The sequence below is a fragment of the Exophiala bonariae genome (assembly GCF_035927105.1).
Source record: "Exophiala bonariae strain CCFEE 5792 chromosome Unknown scaffold_14, whole genome shotgun sequence".
In the NCBI taxonomy this organism is placed as follows: domain Eukaryota; kingdom Fungi; phylum Ascomycota; class Eurotiomycetes; order Chaetothyriales; family Herpotrichiellaceae; genus Exophiala; species Exophiala bonariae.
In genome coordinates, this window is record NW_027042489.1 from 473460 (window position 1) to 489717 (window position 16258).

At 51.2% G+C, this 16258-nt stretch overlaps 8 protein-coding genes across 8 annotated transcripts; 4 read left to right on the forward strand and 4 right to left on the reverse strand.

Moving 5' to 3' along the window:
* LTR84_002815 (uncharacterized protein) lies at positions 1 to 1281 on the reverse strand (the record flags this gene model as incomplete). Its single annotated transcript, XM_064846415.1, has 1 exon — positions 1 to 1281. One exon carries the CDS (start codon positions 1279 to 1281, stop codon positions 1 to 3), a length of 1281 nt encoding a protein of 426 aa, XP_064706025.1.
* Positions 1282 to 1698: 417 nt separating this feature from the next.
* Positions 1699 to 3172, forward strand: LTR84_002816 (uncharacterized protein; the record flags this gene model as incomplete). The annotated part of the gene is made up of 2 exons (XM_064846416.1): positions 1699 to 2813; positions 2884 to 3172. 2 exons carry the CDS (start codon positions 1699 to 1701, stop codon positions 3170 to 3172), a joined length of 1404 nt encoding a protein of 467 aa, XP_064706026.1.
* Positions 3173 to 4941: 1769 nt separating this feature from the next.
* Positions 4942 to 5877, reverse strand: LTR84_002817 (uncharacterized protein; the record flags this gene model as incomplete). Its single annotated transcript, XM_064846417.1, has 4 exons — positions 4942 to 4958; positions 5011 to 5425; positions 5475 to 5562; positions 5621 to 5877. The coding sequence occupies 4 exons, from the start codon at positions 5875 to 5877 to the stop codon at positions 4942 to 4944; spliced, it is 777 nt and encodes a 258-aa protein (XP_064706027.1).
* A 2219-nt stretch (positions 5878 to 8096) lies between these two features.
* LTR84_002818 (uncharacterized protein) lies at positions 8097 to 8678 on the forward strand (the record flags this gene model as incomplete). The annotated part of the gene is made up of 1 exon (XM_064846418.1): positions 8097 to 8678. The coding sequence occupies one exon, from the start codon at positions 8097 to 8099 to the stop codon at positions 8676 to 8678; it is 582 nt and encodes a 193-aa protein (XP_064706028.1).
* A 558-nt stretch (positions 8679 to 9236) lies between these two features.
* Positions 9237 to 11042, reverse strand: LTR84_002819 (uncharacterized protein; the record flags this gene model as incomplete). The annotated part of the gene is made up of 1 exon (XM_064846419.1): positions 9237 to 11042. The coding sequence occupies one exon, from the start codon at positions 11040 to 11042 to the stop codon at positions 9237 to 9239; it is 1806 nt and encodes a 601-aa protein (XP_064706029.1).
* A 692-nt stretch (positions 11043 to 11734) lies between these two features.
* Positions 11735 to 12604, forward strand: LTR84_002820 (uncharacterized protein; the record flags this gene model as incomplete). Its single annotated transcript, XM_064846420.1, has 1 exon — positions 11735 to 12604. One exon carries the CDS (start codon positions 11735 to 11737, stop codon positions 12602 to 12604), a length of 870 nt encoding a protein of 289 aa, XP_064706030.1.
* Positions 12605 to 13518: 914 nt separating this feature from the next.
* LTR84_002821 (uncharacterized protein) lies at positions 13519 to 14523 on the forward strand (the record flags this gene model as incomplete). The annotated part of the gene is made up of 1 exon (XM_064846421.1): positions 13519 to 14523. The coding sequence occupies one exon, from the start codon at positions 13519 to 13521 to the stop codon at positions 14521 to 14523; it is 1005 nt and encodes a 334-aa protein (XP_064706031.1).
* A 379-nt stretch (positions 14524 to 14902) lies between these two features.
* Positions 14903 to 16180, reverse strand: LTR84_002822 (uncharacterized protein; the record flags this gene model as incomplete). The annotated part of the gene is made up of 3 exons (XM_064846422.1): positions 14903 to 15909; positions 15965 to 16059; positions 16113 to 16180. The coding sequence occupies 3 exons, from the start codon at positions 16178 to 16180 to the stop codon at positions 14903 to 14905; spliced, it is 1170 nt and encodes a 389-aa protein (XP_064706032.1).
* Positions 16181 to 16258: the final 78 nt, after the last annotated feature.

Consider the following 16258-nt stretch of genomic DNA (forward strand, 5'->3'; position numbering starts at 1 on the left):
TCACTTCTTCTTCTCCTGATCGTGATTGTGATTGTGATCGTGATCTCCCACCTTGACGGCGGGCGCCGGCCGCAGGACATATTCATAGACGGTGCCAAAAGAAGACCTGGTCATACTCTCGACGACCAAGCCACTTGCATTGACGACGGATTCGATATCCTTGTTGAACCAGCAACCGTAGCGATCGGCGTGTTCCTTGGCGATCTCATCCATGTAGCCATTGACGAATTCCAGCGTCGACCGGCCATGCTCCAGCAGCAGGATCTTGCCACCTTTATCCATGGTCGTGTCTTCAGCTTGATCCACAGGGACCGCGCCAAAGTCCGGGCCTGTCACCGCCTCCGTGCTCTCCTCTGCTGCTGCTGCCGAATCCCCTGTGACTATCCCCGTGCTCTTCTCTCCCGGCTGCCTGGCCAAAGTCCCCAGACGCTTGAGGAACTCGACGGGATTCGACATGCTGCAGATGCCCATCGTCTGGACAATGACATCGAACCCGCCCTCGGGCCTGGATATGACACGCCGATCCCCTCCATCGCCGACCACAAACTTGACCGGCCCCTTGTAGCGATTGATCGGCTCCGCCTCCTCCAGCAACTTGTCATATTTCTTCTGGGCCTGATACACCATAATCTCACTCTGGTCGTTGAACACCAGACTCCTTATCCGCATCTCCTTCGGCATACGCAGGGGCCTGAGATCATAGAAGCGCAGATTCCTGCCCGTGCCACAGCTGACCTCGAGGACGTTGCCGTACGCCTGACTGCACAGCCTGGCGCGCTTCTTGTGCAGGCGCGCCAGCTTCTCGCTCATCTCGACCTCGTCGTCAAAGTCGCGCGACAGGTCCTGCCACCGGCTCGACACGTCGGCGTTCTGCGCCAGGTCGAGCGTCTTGGACCGCTCCGCCGCCCGCACGTACGAGATGTATGTCATGGTCAGGTACGCCGCCACGACCACTCCGAACACCGACGCGCCCCAGAAATACCCGGACTGCGAGATGAACAGCCGTCGTAGCCATGCTGGGAGTGGGCGTTGAGGGGCCTGGTATGTGGGTGTTGGGATCGGGGTGTTTGAAGGGTATGCCTGGCTTGGTGTGGGTCGTCGGCGTGTAAATCGCTTCATGGCCGTCGAGGCTTGTCTGTGTGTGTTGTAGACATGCTGGGTGGTGGTGGTGGTGGTGTTGCAGGTGCGGAAGGCCTGTCTCAGGCGCTGCTGGGGAGCTGCTCGTTTGTAGAGGAGGGAGTGTGCGAGGTGCGGTATTCGAGAGCTCTGTAGGTTCTGCATCGCGAACACAAGGCCTTGGTGTATGTCTGGCTTCTTGCTGTCAGTCCATGACCACCATGTGGGAGGTGATGAGCTGCACGTTGATCGAGTTGGAGATTGTTTGAAAAAAGTGTCCGCAGAGCCGAAGTTAAAGCGACAAAAGGTCTGACAAGGCTTCGGCTTCGGCTTCTAGACCTTTGAATTTCGAACACTGCAAACGCACAAGGCCGCTGAAATGAATAAAAAAGCGGAGAAGCACACCACCAAGTTTGGAGCTTGATTTTCAGACTTTTTGCTATGAATCAACATGTCCACAGGACATTGACTCCTTTCTTAATCAGGGGCTAGTCAGGTAAGCTGTATGTGGTAGATGAGGCGAATGTAGGTGCACCGACATATTCCATTTTACACGTACATATATAAACCTACGAAATCAACATGGCTACCACCACATCTACTAACATCCCCCCAACTCCACAACACATCCTAATCATCGGAGCCGGCGAGTTCGGACTAGCCACCACACTCTCGCTGCTCTCGAATCCCACATACTCAAACACCAGGATAAGCATAGTGGACAGCTCGCCACAACTGCCCAACCCATCGGGCTCATCCGTCGACGCCAACCGGATCGTGCGCGCAGACTACGCGTCGACCCCGTATTCCAAACTCGCGCTTGAGGTTCAGGAGCTGTGGCGTGACACGACGCCCGACGGCTGGGGCGGGGAGGGACGATACCACGAGCCCGGATTCGTCTTGACGGCCGATCAAGGCCATGGTGCGTACGTGCAGAAGTCGCTCGACAATGTGCGTGCGTTCGCGGCGGCGGATGTGAGTGGCGGAGGGGATTTGACTAAGATCCGCGAATTGCATGGCCATGTGGAGATCCAGGCCGCCACGGGCTATGAGGGTGTCAGTGGTGACCATGGCTATGTCAACGGGAATTCGGGCTGGGCGGATGCCGAGGCGTGTGTTGCTTTTGCGTTGCGGAGGGTGGAGCGGGAACGAGGTGATCGAGTTGCCATTTACAGCGGTGCAAAGGTCGATCGGCTGTTGTTTTCAGACGATCACGGTGTCACAGGCGTGGAATTGCAAGATGGGAGGCAGATGCATGCCGATCTCACCGTTCTCACTGCTGGAGCTTGGAGCCCGTCCCTCATTGACCTGCAAGGGCGATGTCTGGCAACGGGTCAGGCTGTGGCATTCATCGACATCACCGAAGACGAGCAGGAGGCCATGGCACACCGGCCCGTGGTCATGAACTGGAGCCAGGGCATGTTCATCATTCCCCCTCGCGACAGAAAGCTCAAGATCGCGAGACACGGCTATGGATATCGGAACCTGGTCAAGATTCCTCGCAAGAAACTACAGCCTGATGCTGGCAATGCTGGCGACGACGAAGACGACTCGATTATTGAAGTCAGTGTTCCTGAAGTCGCCGTCCCTATACCTCTAGAAGCGGAAGACGCAATTCGTGAAGCAATGGGGGTTCTCGTCCCGCACATGAAAGACCGGCCGTTCACGCGGACTAGGATATGTTGGTACTGCGACACGTAAGTTTTCCGTCTCTCTGTCTCCCTTATTTTCCATTCCCCCAACTTATTTATGTCCCTTCCATTCCAGCCCATCAGGCGATTTCCTCATGACCTACCACCCACACCACAAGAACCTATTCATCGCCACGGGAGGATCCGGCCACGGATTCAAGTTCTTCCCCGTGATAGGCGACAAAATCGTCGATGCACTGCAGGGGAAGCTAGACCCGGAGCTGGCAGAGCTGTGGCGGTGGAGGACACCGGAAGATTTGAAGCGGGATATGGATGGGGAGACTTTTTTGGGCTGTGATGATGGGAGTCGCGCCGGGAGAAAAGGGATGATCTTGGCTGAGGAGGCGAAGAGGACGAGAACGTGATAAAAATGATGATAGTGATGATCTACGTGTAGCCAGCGGGTGTTGGGATTGGAATTGCATTCTTATCAATGTCTTCTGACGTGTAGCTGATCGTTCCAGCCAGCCATGTTTTGCAAAGGTGCTCTGATGTGGAGATGATGGGTCGGAGGTCATCTTGCTCCGTAGATACCTCCAGGAGAGAGAAAGCCCCTACAATGCTCATCATGGCTTGCGGATTGAGCTCCATCGAAATTGAACAGTCTTTTCATACACAACCTCCGTCTCAAGAGTCGAAAACCCCAAGCTCGCACAGACAGCCGGGAGGCCAGACATTCGTGATAAAGTGTTTCCCTTGTGATCTTTATGGTGGAGACCATGGCCTGCCTCCTTCGATCCATCGCCTGGAGCCGGATACGGATAAACAGGGACGTGAGACACTTGAACCACCAAGACGTCAAAACACTTCAGACCTCGAATAACCCACGGGCCACGAGGAACTACATAAAAAACAAGCCGAGATTCCTTGAACTTGGGACCATCACCACCCCTTACTTTCTGCATTGGATCAACATCTAAAAGGAACAAACAACGAAACATTTCCCACCTTTCTCTTTTAATTCCGTCGGATTTTTCTTGCTGTTCATTCACTGTCTATTGAATAGCACGCGTGATCTTCTAAGCTGCTCATTTTTTCTCCCACACCGATCTTCCTCTATTCGATACACAGCACTCCAGTTTTTGGTACAGCAAAGAAAGACATCTCACCCCTTCGAGGAAGGGACAAAAGGTAAGCCAACCAACGGAACCAAGAAACCCCTCGGAATGTATTCGGCGGCCATGTTATCCAAGTTCACTCGAGCAAGGAAATGCAAGAGAGACACTCTTGACATGTCACGTCACGAAAAGTACGCGACATGCATTTCGGACAGAGGCCGGAAGAAAAGTACTGTGCATCCCTAGGCAGGGTTCAGTGTCACAGAATCGGAGAAGGGCCGAAAAGCAAACGAGATATTTCAACATGGCTTGACTCAACCCTTGCAACAAACACGAGATTCGATATATCAAGATATGCCCAGTGGCGAAGAGAAGACCTTATGGAGGATGAATTATCGTCTATTGACTATTAAGCTATGTTGGATGATTAACGCTCAGGTTCAGTCTCGGGTCATGTTCGACCAAGAAAGATCCGAAGCACAACCACTGAGACGAAGTACGATAACCCCCTATACCTCATCCACCACTCCATTGTTTCTCTCACAACCATTTGCTTCATGCAGGTTTGGCTGCATTTTGCATCAATCTATGCTTGACGACAACTTCGTCAGGTCCAATCTCTGCGTGAGGATCAATAATCGTCACGGAAGTTCCGCTCTCAAGCGAGGATTCCCTCCCATACCCCAGGCGGAAACCCTTTGGTATATTCGCCGGAAAATATGTTCATGGTTCTTTTTATTCGAGCCATGAACCAGATTTGAAATTGAAGAGGGAATATGAGAACCAAGACGGTACCGAAATCGACCAGCGCCGAATACCGCCAATGACCCGTGTGTCGATGAAGACCCGTTTCTAATCGGTGTAATAAAAGCCAGCGGCACCATCGTCCTTTTTGGTGTCCACTCAAGGGAAAAAATGTCATCGCTCAAAACGCCATGCAATGCTCATAGACTAGTCGTAACACGGGCAAAAAAAGGAAGATTGTAGTTTGCCGTCCTTCAACTGTGACAAGATGACCATTGTCAAAAGTTGAGGTAGGGGATTGTGGTGATACAGAGATCGCCAACACGGTCATATTAGATTTTGCGGAAATCTGCGACAAGTTTTAGTTACTACTAAACAAATGAAGGTTGGACGAAACGAACCTGATAGTGTTGGGTAGATCTGCTCGAATGCTTGGTAGATTTCCTCGCGGACTTTGGCGCCAGTGAGTACAATCTTTCCACTGACGAAAATCAATAATACGATCTTGGGCTTGATCATGCGGTAGATAAGACCAGGGAACAATTCAGGCTCATAAGAACTGAAAGGATGATGCTTGGAAGCAAGACCTTCGAGTCGAATGGGGAACTTGATGTCACAAGAGCCAACAATGTTTTGAATCTTGAAATCGGTGAACTTGGCGTTGAAGCCAAGTTTCTGAATGATACGAGCATACTTGCGGCTAGCAAGTTTGGAATCATCTTCCGATTTGGCGCCAGTGACAACCATTTTGCCAGATGCAAAGATCAGAGCAGTGGTCTTTGGGTCACGGATACGCATGATGACAGCGGCGAAACGCTGATCAGGGTTAGTAGGCGGAAAGATCGAAGTGATCAGTCGAACGTACCTTGGGATTGTACTCAGCATTGCGAGCATGCAGAGCAATTGTTTTCAGATCGAGACGACAATCAAGATTGACTGTTGCGACGATATTTCTTGGAAAGTAAAGTTAACCTCTGCTGACCAGGAGGGCAACAAAGGATGAATACTCACTGCAAAGTAGGTACAATACCACTCACTCCAGCACCAGGTGTAGCAGTTGGGGTTTGAGGAGTTTGTAGAACATTTCCACCCTGTTGCTGACCATTCATCTTCCCGTCTGCGTAAGAGCCACCGTTGAGGTTGTGTCCATCTTTCTCAGAGGAAGGCGGTGTCAAGTCCCCGGCACCACCAGGGAACGAGAGAGACGCGGGAGAGGTGAAGGCTTTGGCCTGTTGTGCGGTGGAAGGATGAGTGGTAAGGGAATCCATGATTGCAAAGATGTGAGATTTGCACTGCGGCGCAATAAAGCGATCGCAGTCAAGATTCTTTCGACGATTGGTAGATCGAAGAAAGGATGGATAAAAACAGTCTGTGGGAGAGACAAGTTAGGATGACGGTTGGAGGACGAGACGAGGGAGGAAGGACAGAGAGGGGGCGCAGGCTAGTAGGGTCGATCGGTTGAAGTGAGGCTCGATTGAGGTGAGGCAGTGAACTTTGAAGTGAAGGTTCACGCACCCACAACAAATCAGGTAGCGCACCCGAAACTTCGACGACGACGGCGATGAAAGGACTCGATGGCGCAGGGGAAGTGAGTTCGTACCGATATGTGGGAGATGAACAATTCAATGTCTCCCCTACAAACAACTGTCCTTGACTTTGAAGTTTCGGAGTCTTGAAAAAAGATCTCGAGGTGGAGGTTCGGTCGACGAGCCTGGACCGATGATATGCGAAAAACAAGGCAACAAGAGAAGTGCGAATGACTTTTTGGAGCGAATTACTATTGCGGAAAGTGCAGTTTGTCTAAATGGATTGCGGCTTCTTCTTCTTTCTGAACCTTTTTTTGGGATGTTCTTGTGATAAGAGAATGGCCAGGCGCAACGCTTGTGTCTTGATTGCAGCGATACGCCAAGAGATATAGAGAGGTCGCGACGAGAAGGAAACTCGAGTCGACGACGATGAGGAGGATACGATAGGTATGTAGGAGGGGCAGGTTAAGAGGCGAAGCGGCGTGGAGTGCGCTGATTCAGCCTTGAGAAACCTGGTGGAAGAGACCGTGGAGGATGAAAAGCGGTTACGGCGAAGTGCCAAGCCAGAAAATGTCAGAAAAACCGGGAGCATTCGCGATGGGAGGGCAGCCTCCTTTTATACTCACAGCTGCTCCTCCAACCCCGCCACACTAGTCTCACGCTAATGATTCCGCTAAACCGCATCCGTCACCCTGTCCACATCATCGCACCTTCCATTATCTGCCCCTTTTTCCTACTGCACGCATGCATTGCGTTAATGCAGCTTCCCACACTCCCCAAGCCTACGAGATTCCTGCCTTGTGCGCCCATCAAATGACAAAAGTCCAGGTCAAAAGTTGCGAGCCTTTTTTGTCTGAAGATGATCTCAGGGGCAATTCATGAACAACAAGTGTGGCTTGTATCGAGCTGAATCAGGAATTTTAGCTCAATGGAGTTGCCGAAGCGGAATGGTACCCAAGTCCCAGTGGTGTAACATTGGCCCAAGCTCACGTGCTTCAGAGTGGAAAATTTCTGCTTGGGGGGGCAAAAAGGATCAGCTCGGGGGTGCCAAAGATGCCCCGGGCAAGCCCAGAGTCACCCCAACCAAATACTTCAATCATAATGTGACTCGTGTCGAGACCCAGGTCATCGCCCGTCTTTGAATACTCGCTTCCGTTGACACAAGAATGCATTAACAAGTTGTATCTCGTTCGGCTGTCATCACCATCGGATGAGTTTTATCTGGACAGATAAAAACGAAGGACTTGGGCGGTGGAGGAAGCAAATGCAAGAAAGAAATGAGTCACAAATATTGTCAGGGATCCAAGGACAAACAGTTTCACATGCCGCGCAAGATTGACAGGCATTGAGGCTTGGCAGCAACCGGTTTCTTTCAACCTGACGCCACCAAAACCAATCAACCTTGTGGCCACTCTGTTCTTAACCGGTGACAAGTTAAGCCACTAAAATATCCGACCCGTTTTTTCCAATGGTTGCATCAGCCCATTCCTCGTCAAACATGCCCTTTCTGAACATAGTACCGTTTCTTAGTCCCAGCCTTGTGAAAGGATCTCCGGTAAGGCTATCTCTAGCAATCTCATCTTCGGATGAACAACCGTAGTTTTATGCTGCGTGCACAACACTATCCCGGTTCACATCTGACCTCTTCCGGATCAAACTATTCACTATGGTTTGTTCCAACCTCAATGGCACTGAGGTTCGTTTTGATTGAACCTCACATCAACGAAGGACAGGTGTCAAGCACATCGTCCTTCACAAGCATTGCTTGACAAGGCCCATGCTTCATCACAGTTCCATCTCAGTTCCACCACAATGTGGAAAGACAAAACTCGTGAGATACAACGAAAACCCGATTGCCATCAAGATGGAGCAATCAGGCATCGGCATGCCCAGTATTTCAACCCTGGAAATGATCAAACTTCTGGTTGATGCCACGATATTTCTCCACCAGCACCGGCGTCATGTCGATCTGCCTTTGGGTATCAGAAATCCTGTCAAAACTGATCACCAGAACCAGCCTTCCTGATGCAAATGGTAAGAAGCAGACTGCAAAACCTAGGCTGACACCAGCCCTCTCAAAAAACCCGTTGCCCCATAACCCAGAACGCAAGGACCACCACTGGCAATATTACCCGAGTCGTGCGTGTGTACCATCAGAAGCCACACGAGGCTGGCGCATTCCACGCACCAACCCATCAGCATTACCCGCGAGACGTGATCGACATTCGACGCATTGCACTGCGGCAGGTATTTTGTTCAGTACTACCAAGCTAACGCCCAGGGCCGAACGGAATGCTCAGATGAAGCAACGGAACCACGACTACTACAATGATCAGGAAGGGCACCGTACTGTCCGACCAAGAGAAAACAAAGACAGAGCTGTCGCCGGTCCAAGTGGCAAAGTGCCTGCGCGAAATCTCGATGGCGGTCCGACCACGACCACGACCACGACCACCCACGAAGTTCTGAAAGACGAGTGGAAAGGCAATCATCCAGCAGCTCAGGGTTGGATATCCATGGAGCCCATCATCGGTAGGGCGTGATGCTGACCACACTTTGTTCTGTCTCTGGGGTTTGGAGGGCCGGGTCACTTGGGTAACGTTCAAACCTATCTATGTAGATAGATATACTCCACACATGACGTTATGACTACATCTCAAGCACGGCATAGCAAGTACATATAGGCTGAAACAATGGTTATAGTTTTCTTTTTCCTCTTAATTGGCACGTTTTTCAGTGGTTCTTGTGGTAACTCCGGCTTTTGTACCGTCGTGCTCCTCCAGCAAAAGAAGGAACTGAACATAGAGGCCCAGTTCGGCCAGGATCCTCTCCATCCCGTCGAGATCTTTATATATGTGCATAGAATATAAGGGCTTGTACGTCGGACAAGTAATGCTCTCAGCCGCGTAGTCAAAACCACCTCAGGTAAGACTGTAGCTCGGGCCTTCACCACCCTGTGGCGTCGACCAATTGATGTCCTGGTCGGGCACTTTGATGTCGCATGTTTTACAATGGATACAACTGTCCAGGCCAATATGTCAGCACGCTATTCTCTTTCCCAGAGCAGAAATCATTGACCAAGGAAGGGAAGAAAAAGTAACTCACTTCTGCGCATTAATTTGAAACCGGACACCGATGTCCTTAGTCTCATCCTCGACATACTCGTACACTCCGGCGGGGCAGAATCGGTTCTCGACCCCTTTGTATACCGGCCACTCTTTGGCTGCGTGGGCGTCCCAGTCCTTCACCTGCAGATGAACGGGTTGATCTTCTTCATGGTTCGTGCCTGTTCGCGATACAGATGTGAGGATGTCGAATGTGATCTCGCCGTCTGGTTTGGGGTATTCGATTTTCTTGCACTGGTCGGCAGGCTTCGTTGCCTCGTGGTCTTTGCAGGGGTGCTTGAGTGTCCAGGGCACTTTGCCGCGAAGCACGTATGCCTCGAGACCCGAGTACATAACGCCACCGTAGACTCCGAGGGCAGTGTGGAAGGAGGGGCGCATGTTGCGCACAGCTTTCAATTCAGGCCAGATCCAGCTCTCGCGCAATGCTGTCTCGTAGTCGTAGAGGAAGATTGTGTTCGCATCGGGATTGTTTGTAACGGCAGTGTAAGCAGATTCGGCTGCAAGCATGCCGGATTTCATAGATGTGTGTGTTCCCTTGATCTTTGGGAGGTTGAGAAATCCCGCTGTGTCACCAATCAATGCTCCACCAGGGAATGCGCATTTGGGAATTGATTGAAATCCTCCTTCATTGAGGGCTCTGGCACCATATGCGAGACATTTTCCGCCCTCGAGCACTGATTTGTAGAAAGGATGTAGTTTCATGCGTTGGAACTCGCCATATGGCGACAGCCATGGATTAGGGTAGTCGAGACCAACAACCAATCCCAGACTCACCAGGTTTTCGCCATAGTGGTACATCCAACCACCACCGTAGGTGTCTTTCGATAGTGGGTAACCCAGTGTATGTGCGATTTCTCCTTTCTTGAAGTTCTCGGGCTTGATCTCCCAGATTTCCTTGACTCCGAGACCATAAGTCTGTGGCCCACTGTCTCTTCTCAAATCATACTTCTTAGTCACTTTCTTGGTCAAACTGCCGTGACAACCTTCGGCCAGTAAGGTGATTCTTGCATGAAACTCCATTCCTCTTTCAAAACTGGATTTTGGTTTGCCATCTCTGCCGATTCCCTGATCATTGGTGGCAATTCCCTTGACAGCACCTTCATGGTTGTATAAGATCTCCGCACCAGCAAAACCAGCATAGATCTCAACACCGACTTCCTCGGCTCGTTCACCAAGCCATTTGGTGAATTGACTGAGACTTATGATATAGTTGCCTTTATTGTGCATCTGTGGGGGTGCAGGTATAGGTATGGCGCTTGATTTAGTCAACCATCGCATCTTGTCACCCCCAGCGGGTGTGGCTCCTGTGAATCTGTTTTCATTGTCCTCTGATAGCCAATCTGGTATTAATTCGTCGATTGCTCGGGGTTCGAGAACGTTTCCTGAAAGAATATGTGCTCCGACTTCTCCAGCCTTTTCTAGGACTACCACCCGAAAGTCCTCATTGCCTGCTTCATTCGCTATTTGCTTTAGTCTGATCGCGGCACTCAACCCGGCCGGACCAGCACCCACGATGCAGACATCGACTTCATCCGACTCTCGCTCGATGGACGCGGGATCGAAGCTCTCATCAACATCGGCATATCGTCGCTGAAGGCTTGAAGATATACATCGTCGTTGGCCAGCAACAAAAACAGGGCGTTGTACTCTCGGTCTTGTGGGAGCTGGCCGTTGTGCGGGGAAGGAATTTACGAGGGCGAAAGAGGGTCGGGAGAAAGCTCGGTTTTGTTGTATTGGGCTTGCAAATCTTAGCAGAGGCCGAGAGAGGTGTTTAGACGCCATCTGGGAATACACGAGAAGAAGGAAGACAATGCATGGAGAATGAAGGCGGAAGGGATAGCTTTTAGATCATGGTCTATTGTGGCCCGGTGAAAACACGGCGGGAGCACTTTGTAGAGAAGGACGAAGGAGAGCGTCAAGACGTCAGTGATCGTCGGTTAAGGCCGGGCATTTCTGCTTCAAGACACAGGCGAGAGGTCCGTGGAAGCTCCATTGTGACCAATTGACGGAGTTCTGAACCAAAGCAATTTTGAGATCCGAGGCTCGGTTTTCTTTCGCCGCGACGGTTGGAGGCATGAATGATCCTCCGCATAGATGCTACAGTAGATCATGCCACCCACGTTGCGGATTTCGATTTTCCGATGGACACCTCCGAGTAGGTACATTGCACATGGAACAAACTTTGTATGAAAGCACTCATACTCAAAGACTCGCGCTTTCAATGCAATGACAACATTGCTGATGGCAAAGGCGTTCCCCTGGGTTTTACCGATTAATTCTCTTGATATGTATCAGTAGTGGTTATCCCAATCCAGCATGGTGATAGGAGGCGGAAACTGGATTAACACCGAAATGACAGGCATCGCTGATGACATATGCACTTTACATGGAGAATATAGCTGAGTGGTGATGTGTGCACTGATTCTTTAGTTCTCCATTTTATTCAACCTGTTTCTTTACACTCCCATATAATAATGACTTCATACTCCCGTGTTGCTGCTGTTACTGGTGCCAATAAAGGAATCGGTCTCGCCGTCGTTCGTCAACTTGCTTTGCAATATCCAAAATCTGCTTTCAACAACGGCCCACTTCTCATCTATCTCACGGCACGCAATGAAGAAAGAGGAAGAGCTGCTCTCGAGTCACTTACAGCCGATAAACAACTGCAATCAGCGAAAGCATTGAAGAGCCAAGGTGGCCTGACGGATATCAAATATCTCAATCTGGACATCAGCTCCAAGCAAAGTGTGGACGATTTTGCAGCCCACCTCAAGACAAATCACCCGGATGGTGTGGACTTCCTCATCAACAATGCCGCTGTGGCATTGCAAGGATTTGACTCGAATGTGGTCAAGGAAACTCTCGACTGCAATTACTATAGCACCCTCCGTGCAGTGGAACTTACCTTACCACATATCAAAGATGGTGGTCGATTGGTGAACGTTGCCAGCATGGCTGGTCAGTTGAGCTCCAAATACTCAGACTCTATCAAATCTCGATTCCGAAATGCCCAAACAACCGAGGATATCACCAGATTGATGCAGGAGTTTGCAACCGGCGTTGAGAACGGCTCTCACGAAGCAGACTGGCCCAGTGCTGCCTACGCAGTCTCAAAAGCAGGTGTGATTGGGGTGACCAAGGTCATTGCCAGACAGAATCAAGAAAGTGGGAGCAAAACATTGATCAACAGTTGTTGCCCTGGCTATGTCAAGACGGATATGACCCGAGGTGGTGGGACCAAAACACCAGATCAAGGCGCCGCAATGCCTGTTCTGCTTGCTCTTGGGGATATCAGAGGCTCAAATGGAGAGTTTTGGTCAGAGGGGAAGATCGTTAACTGGTAATCAGTGGTATTGTGAGCAGATGACAGAGATTCAGAAGGTCTGCCATAAGAAGAGAAGATTATTGGCAATGGCTGTGACAATCCAAATGAACCAGAGACAAAAGCTCATATACTAGGACAATTCTGGAATCTTTGACCACAGCCCAAGAATTTCACCTGAAGTAGATCAGACTCTGGCAATCCGGTGGATCCGAATAAAAAGCCCATTATCGAATGTGCCTGCATCTCCCCAAGAAAAGCGTACTACCCAATAGGGCATTTATTTGGCCCACCAGTGAACAAGTGGTCTCGTTTATCTGGACCAGGGGCATTGAGAAACTTCGTGTATACAAGCATCTGAAGGATCGATGCAACTAAACAATGAGCCTGAATTTGGTCTTCGACCGGTCTCATCCGTTGGGTCGGAGCAATTCTACTACATCATTCTCCACCCTAAACCTCATCTGTGCGATCTGTCAACGATATGCATGTAAGCCATCAATATGCCTTATGCCCGCTTGCGGCCGCTCATGCGGCATCCCACTACCGAACATGGTGCTAGAGACTACTGGAGCCTAGGCCAAAGAGCCGAGTGTTAATTCCACTCGCTGAGCAACAACCACAAATACCTTGGTACTTACTCATGCAAGCACGTGGCGAGTATGCCAATTTGTCGGTCTTAGGACTCTGGTTATCTCCCTCGCATGAAAGTTCACAGCACTGGGTAGACCTAGAGGATTCTGATCCAGTGCTGCAGGCGTGGAGAGGTTAACGGGCTTGGAGGCCAAAGCCAACAATATAAAGGTAGGTGAGTGTCGAATTTATTCGACAAGGTAAGATTTTATTCTGTCTATAACCAACATCGATTATCACTGCTTGAAACCATTCCGATCCTCAGTGACCTGGAACTCATTGAACACCAAAGTTACCATCAACATGACGACCAGGTATGCAGAATCCCATTTAACCAGTAACACGGCCGGGCCAGGAGACGCTCGTCCCACGGCTCTAAAGATCATCCAAGACAACGAGCTCGAAGGCAAACTCGAGGACAAAGTGATACTCGTCACGGGCACATCATCAGGCATCGGAATCGAGACCGTCCGCGCATTGAAAGCCACAGGCGCCAAAATCTACGCAACAGCACGCAACCCCGACAAAGCGCGCGAAGCCCTCGCAGATGTCCTGGAGCCCGGAAAAGTCGAACTCCTGACCCTGGACACCAGCTCACTGGCCAGCGTACGTGCCGCGGCGGCCGAATTCCTCTCCAAGGAGACCAGACTGAACATCCTCATCAACAACGCCGGTGTCATGGCGCTGCCCTCGCTGATCCTCACCGAAGACGGATTCGAGACACAATTCGCGACGAACCACCTTGGCCACTTCCTGCTCTTCCAGCTCCTGAAACCCACTCTCCTGGCATCCAGCACGCCCACATTCCACTCGCGCGTCGTGAACGTCTCATCACTGGGCCATCGCCAACAGCGCATCACCTTCGACGACATCAACCTGAGCGGCCCCAACGCATACACCCCATTCGGCGGATACGGCCAGTCCAAGACGGCCAACATCTACATGGCGAACGAGATCGAGCGACGCTACGGCTCACAGGGCCTGCATGCCTGGAGCCTGCATCCCGGTGGCATCACGACGGGTCTGCAGGCACACTATGATTTCTCGGCGTTTACCGTCTTGCCGGAGATCCAGCGCTATATGAAGTCCCCGGCGCAGGGGGCCGCGACGACGGTGTTGGCCGCCGTGGACAAGGAGTTGGAGGGAAAGGGTGGCAAGTATCTGGATGATACGCAGGTTAGTGGGCCTATTGATCCGGCCAGGGAGAAGGAGTTGGCGGAGCCGGGGTATGCGAGTTGGACTTATGATGTGGAGGACGCGACCAGGTTGTGGGAGGTTAGTTGTGAGCTTGTTGGCTTTAAGGAGTAGTTGTGTGGATAGATCTGATGATACATTGGTTGCCTTTCCGGAGTATTGGACCGCGTTCATTCAAGAATATGCATGCCCCGTTGGCCCTTCTGCTCACTGGTAGCGAACCGTAGTCTGCTCCGAGCCTGGACAAAGTAGAGATAGGGAGTAAGGTGAGATCATGCAAGAAGCGATACATAAAACCAAACCTGAGAACCAAATAAAGAGAAAGTTGAGTCAACCATATTTATCATTTCAGACATCATGGCTTGTCGCACCCCATAGATCCAAGGCAACACTCCACGACTGGCTTAACTGGCAGAGAAAGTAGTCATAGCGTCACAGCAGCTCATATCTCGAGTCAATTCATCTCAAAATATTTCTGCCGCCACCACAGCTATCACCTTCCACCCTCGACCACAGAAGCCGCCAGCCCGACCCTTCGGCGAACATCCAGTAAGCCATCATCCGGCAACTTCGCAAAGCGAATCTGCCTATCTGCAAGCGCTTGAGACCTCTGCCTGTCATCGAGATTCGAAACTCCGCCGGCAGCACTAGAGCCCATTCCTCCAAAGGCACCACCAGGAGAAGTACCAAATCTCGAACCTGAACTATCTCCTCTCGCACCAGCGAACAATCCCATCCCAAGTGTTGCAGGGCCAGATGCCCCTGTCGCGCCGGAAGACCCGAACAGTGTGTTCTCGGCAATACTCTCACGGATGGCGCTGTCGACCCGCGATTCCCACACGCCGTCCCATTTCCATGCAGCAGGGTTCTTTGGTGAAGAAGGGGAGGTGGATGACAGGGAGCCGGTTGCTGATCCGGGGGTTTGTGTATTTAGTGTGTCGGCGCCAGTAGCGGTGTTAGTACTAGATGTGGGATTGGTGATGTTGCGATGAGCGCGCCAGGCGTGCCAGGCTCCTGGATTTCCTGCGGATGCGAGTGGGAGGGCGTCGAGGACCGAAGGGTCAGAGAAGGAAGCGTTTATGTGGTGGAGGAGTGATAGGAGGGTGGATTTGCGGTCCTTCTGGGCTGGTATTCGTTCCGGACTGGAGGGCAGCGTACTCGGATCCTGTGTAGATTTCTTTCCGCCCTCTACCTGTGCTATCTCTGCGTCTTCACTCTCATTCTCAGTCTTGCGCGCCATCGATGTATCGTTCAATGTCCCTCCCTGCGCAAACCAGTCTGGAAAGCCATATCTTAGACTGAACGCGCCAGGCGGTAATCTGTGTTCATCAGACGCACTGACGGTACTTGAGGTATCGACATTGGCACTGAACGTATAAGTGGTCATAGGCACGACGAGCGGGTGGAAGACATCAGTGGAGAACGTGACCAAGGGGGGTGTGGAGGGGTATGTGTCTGGGAACGATAGCTGGAACCGCAGGATGGCTTCAGCGTAGGGCCCTAAGATTGTCTCGTCTTAGTACTTGATGTGTATATTGGATTGCGGTGAACTCACCATTGCGAACAAAGAAGACACCGCCCCATAGTGAAGGTTTGCCTGGGACGAGGGAGAGATAAATCCCGTCAGGGCATTCGTCGCGGAGTGAGGAACTTCGTAGCGTTAGCTTTCAGTGAACATTTCGCATTGTTTTCGGATGACGGACAAGTCAAGGACTAATTGCTGTCGTCGGAATGTGGGAAGGAGTGGTGCGGTCGATGTGGATGTGGACATGATTTCATGTCGAGGGAAATGTAAGTTGGAGATCCTATGGCCGCGTTTTGAACATTTTTGAGGCGACCCCAACATCAG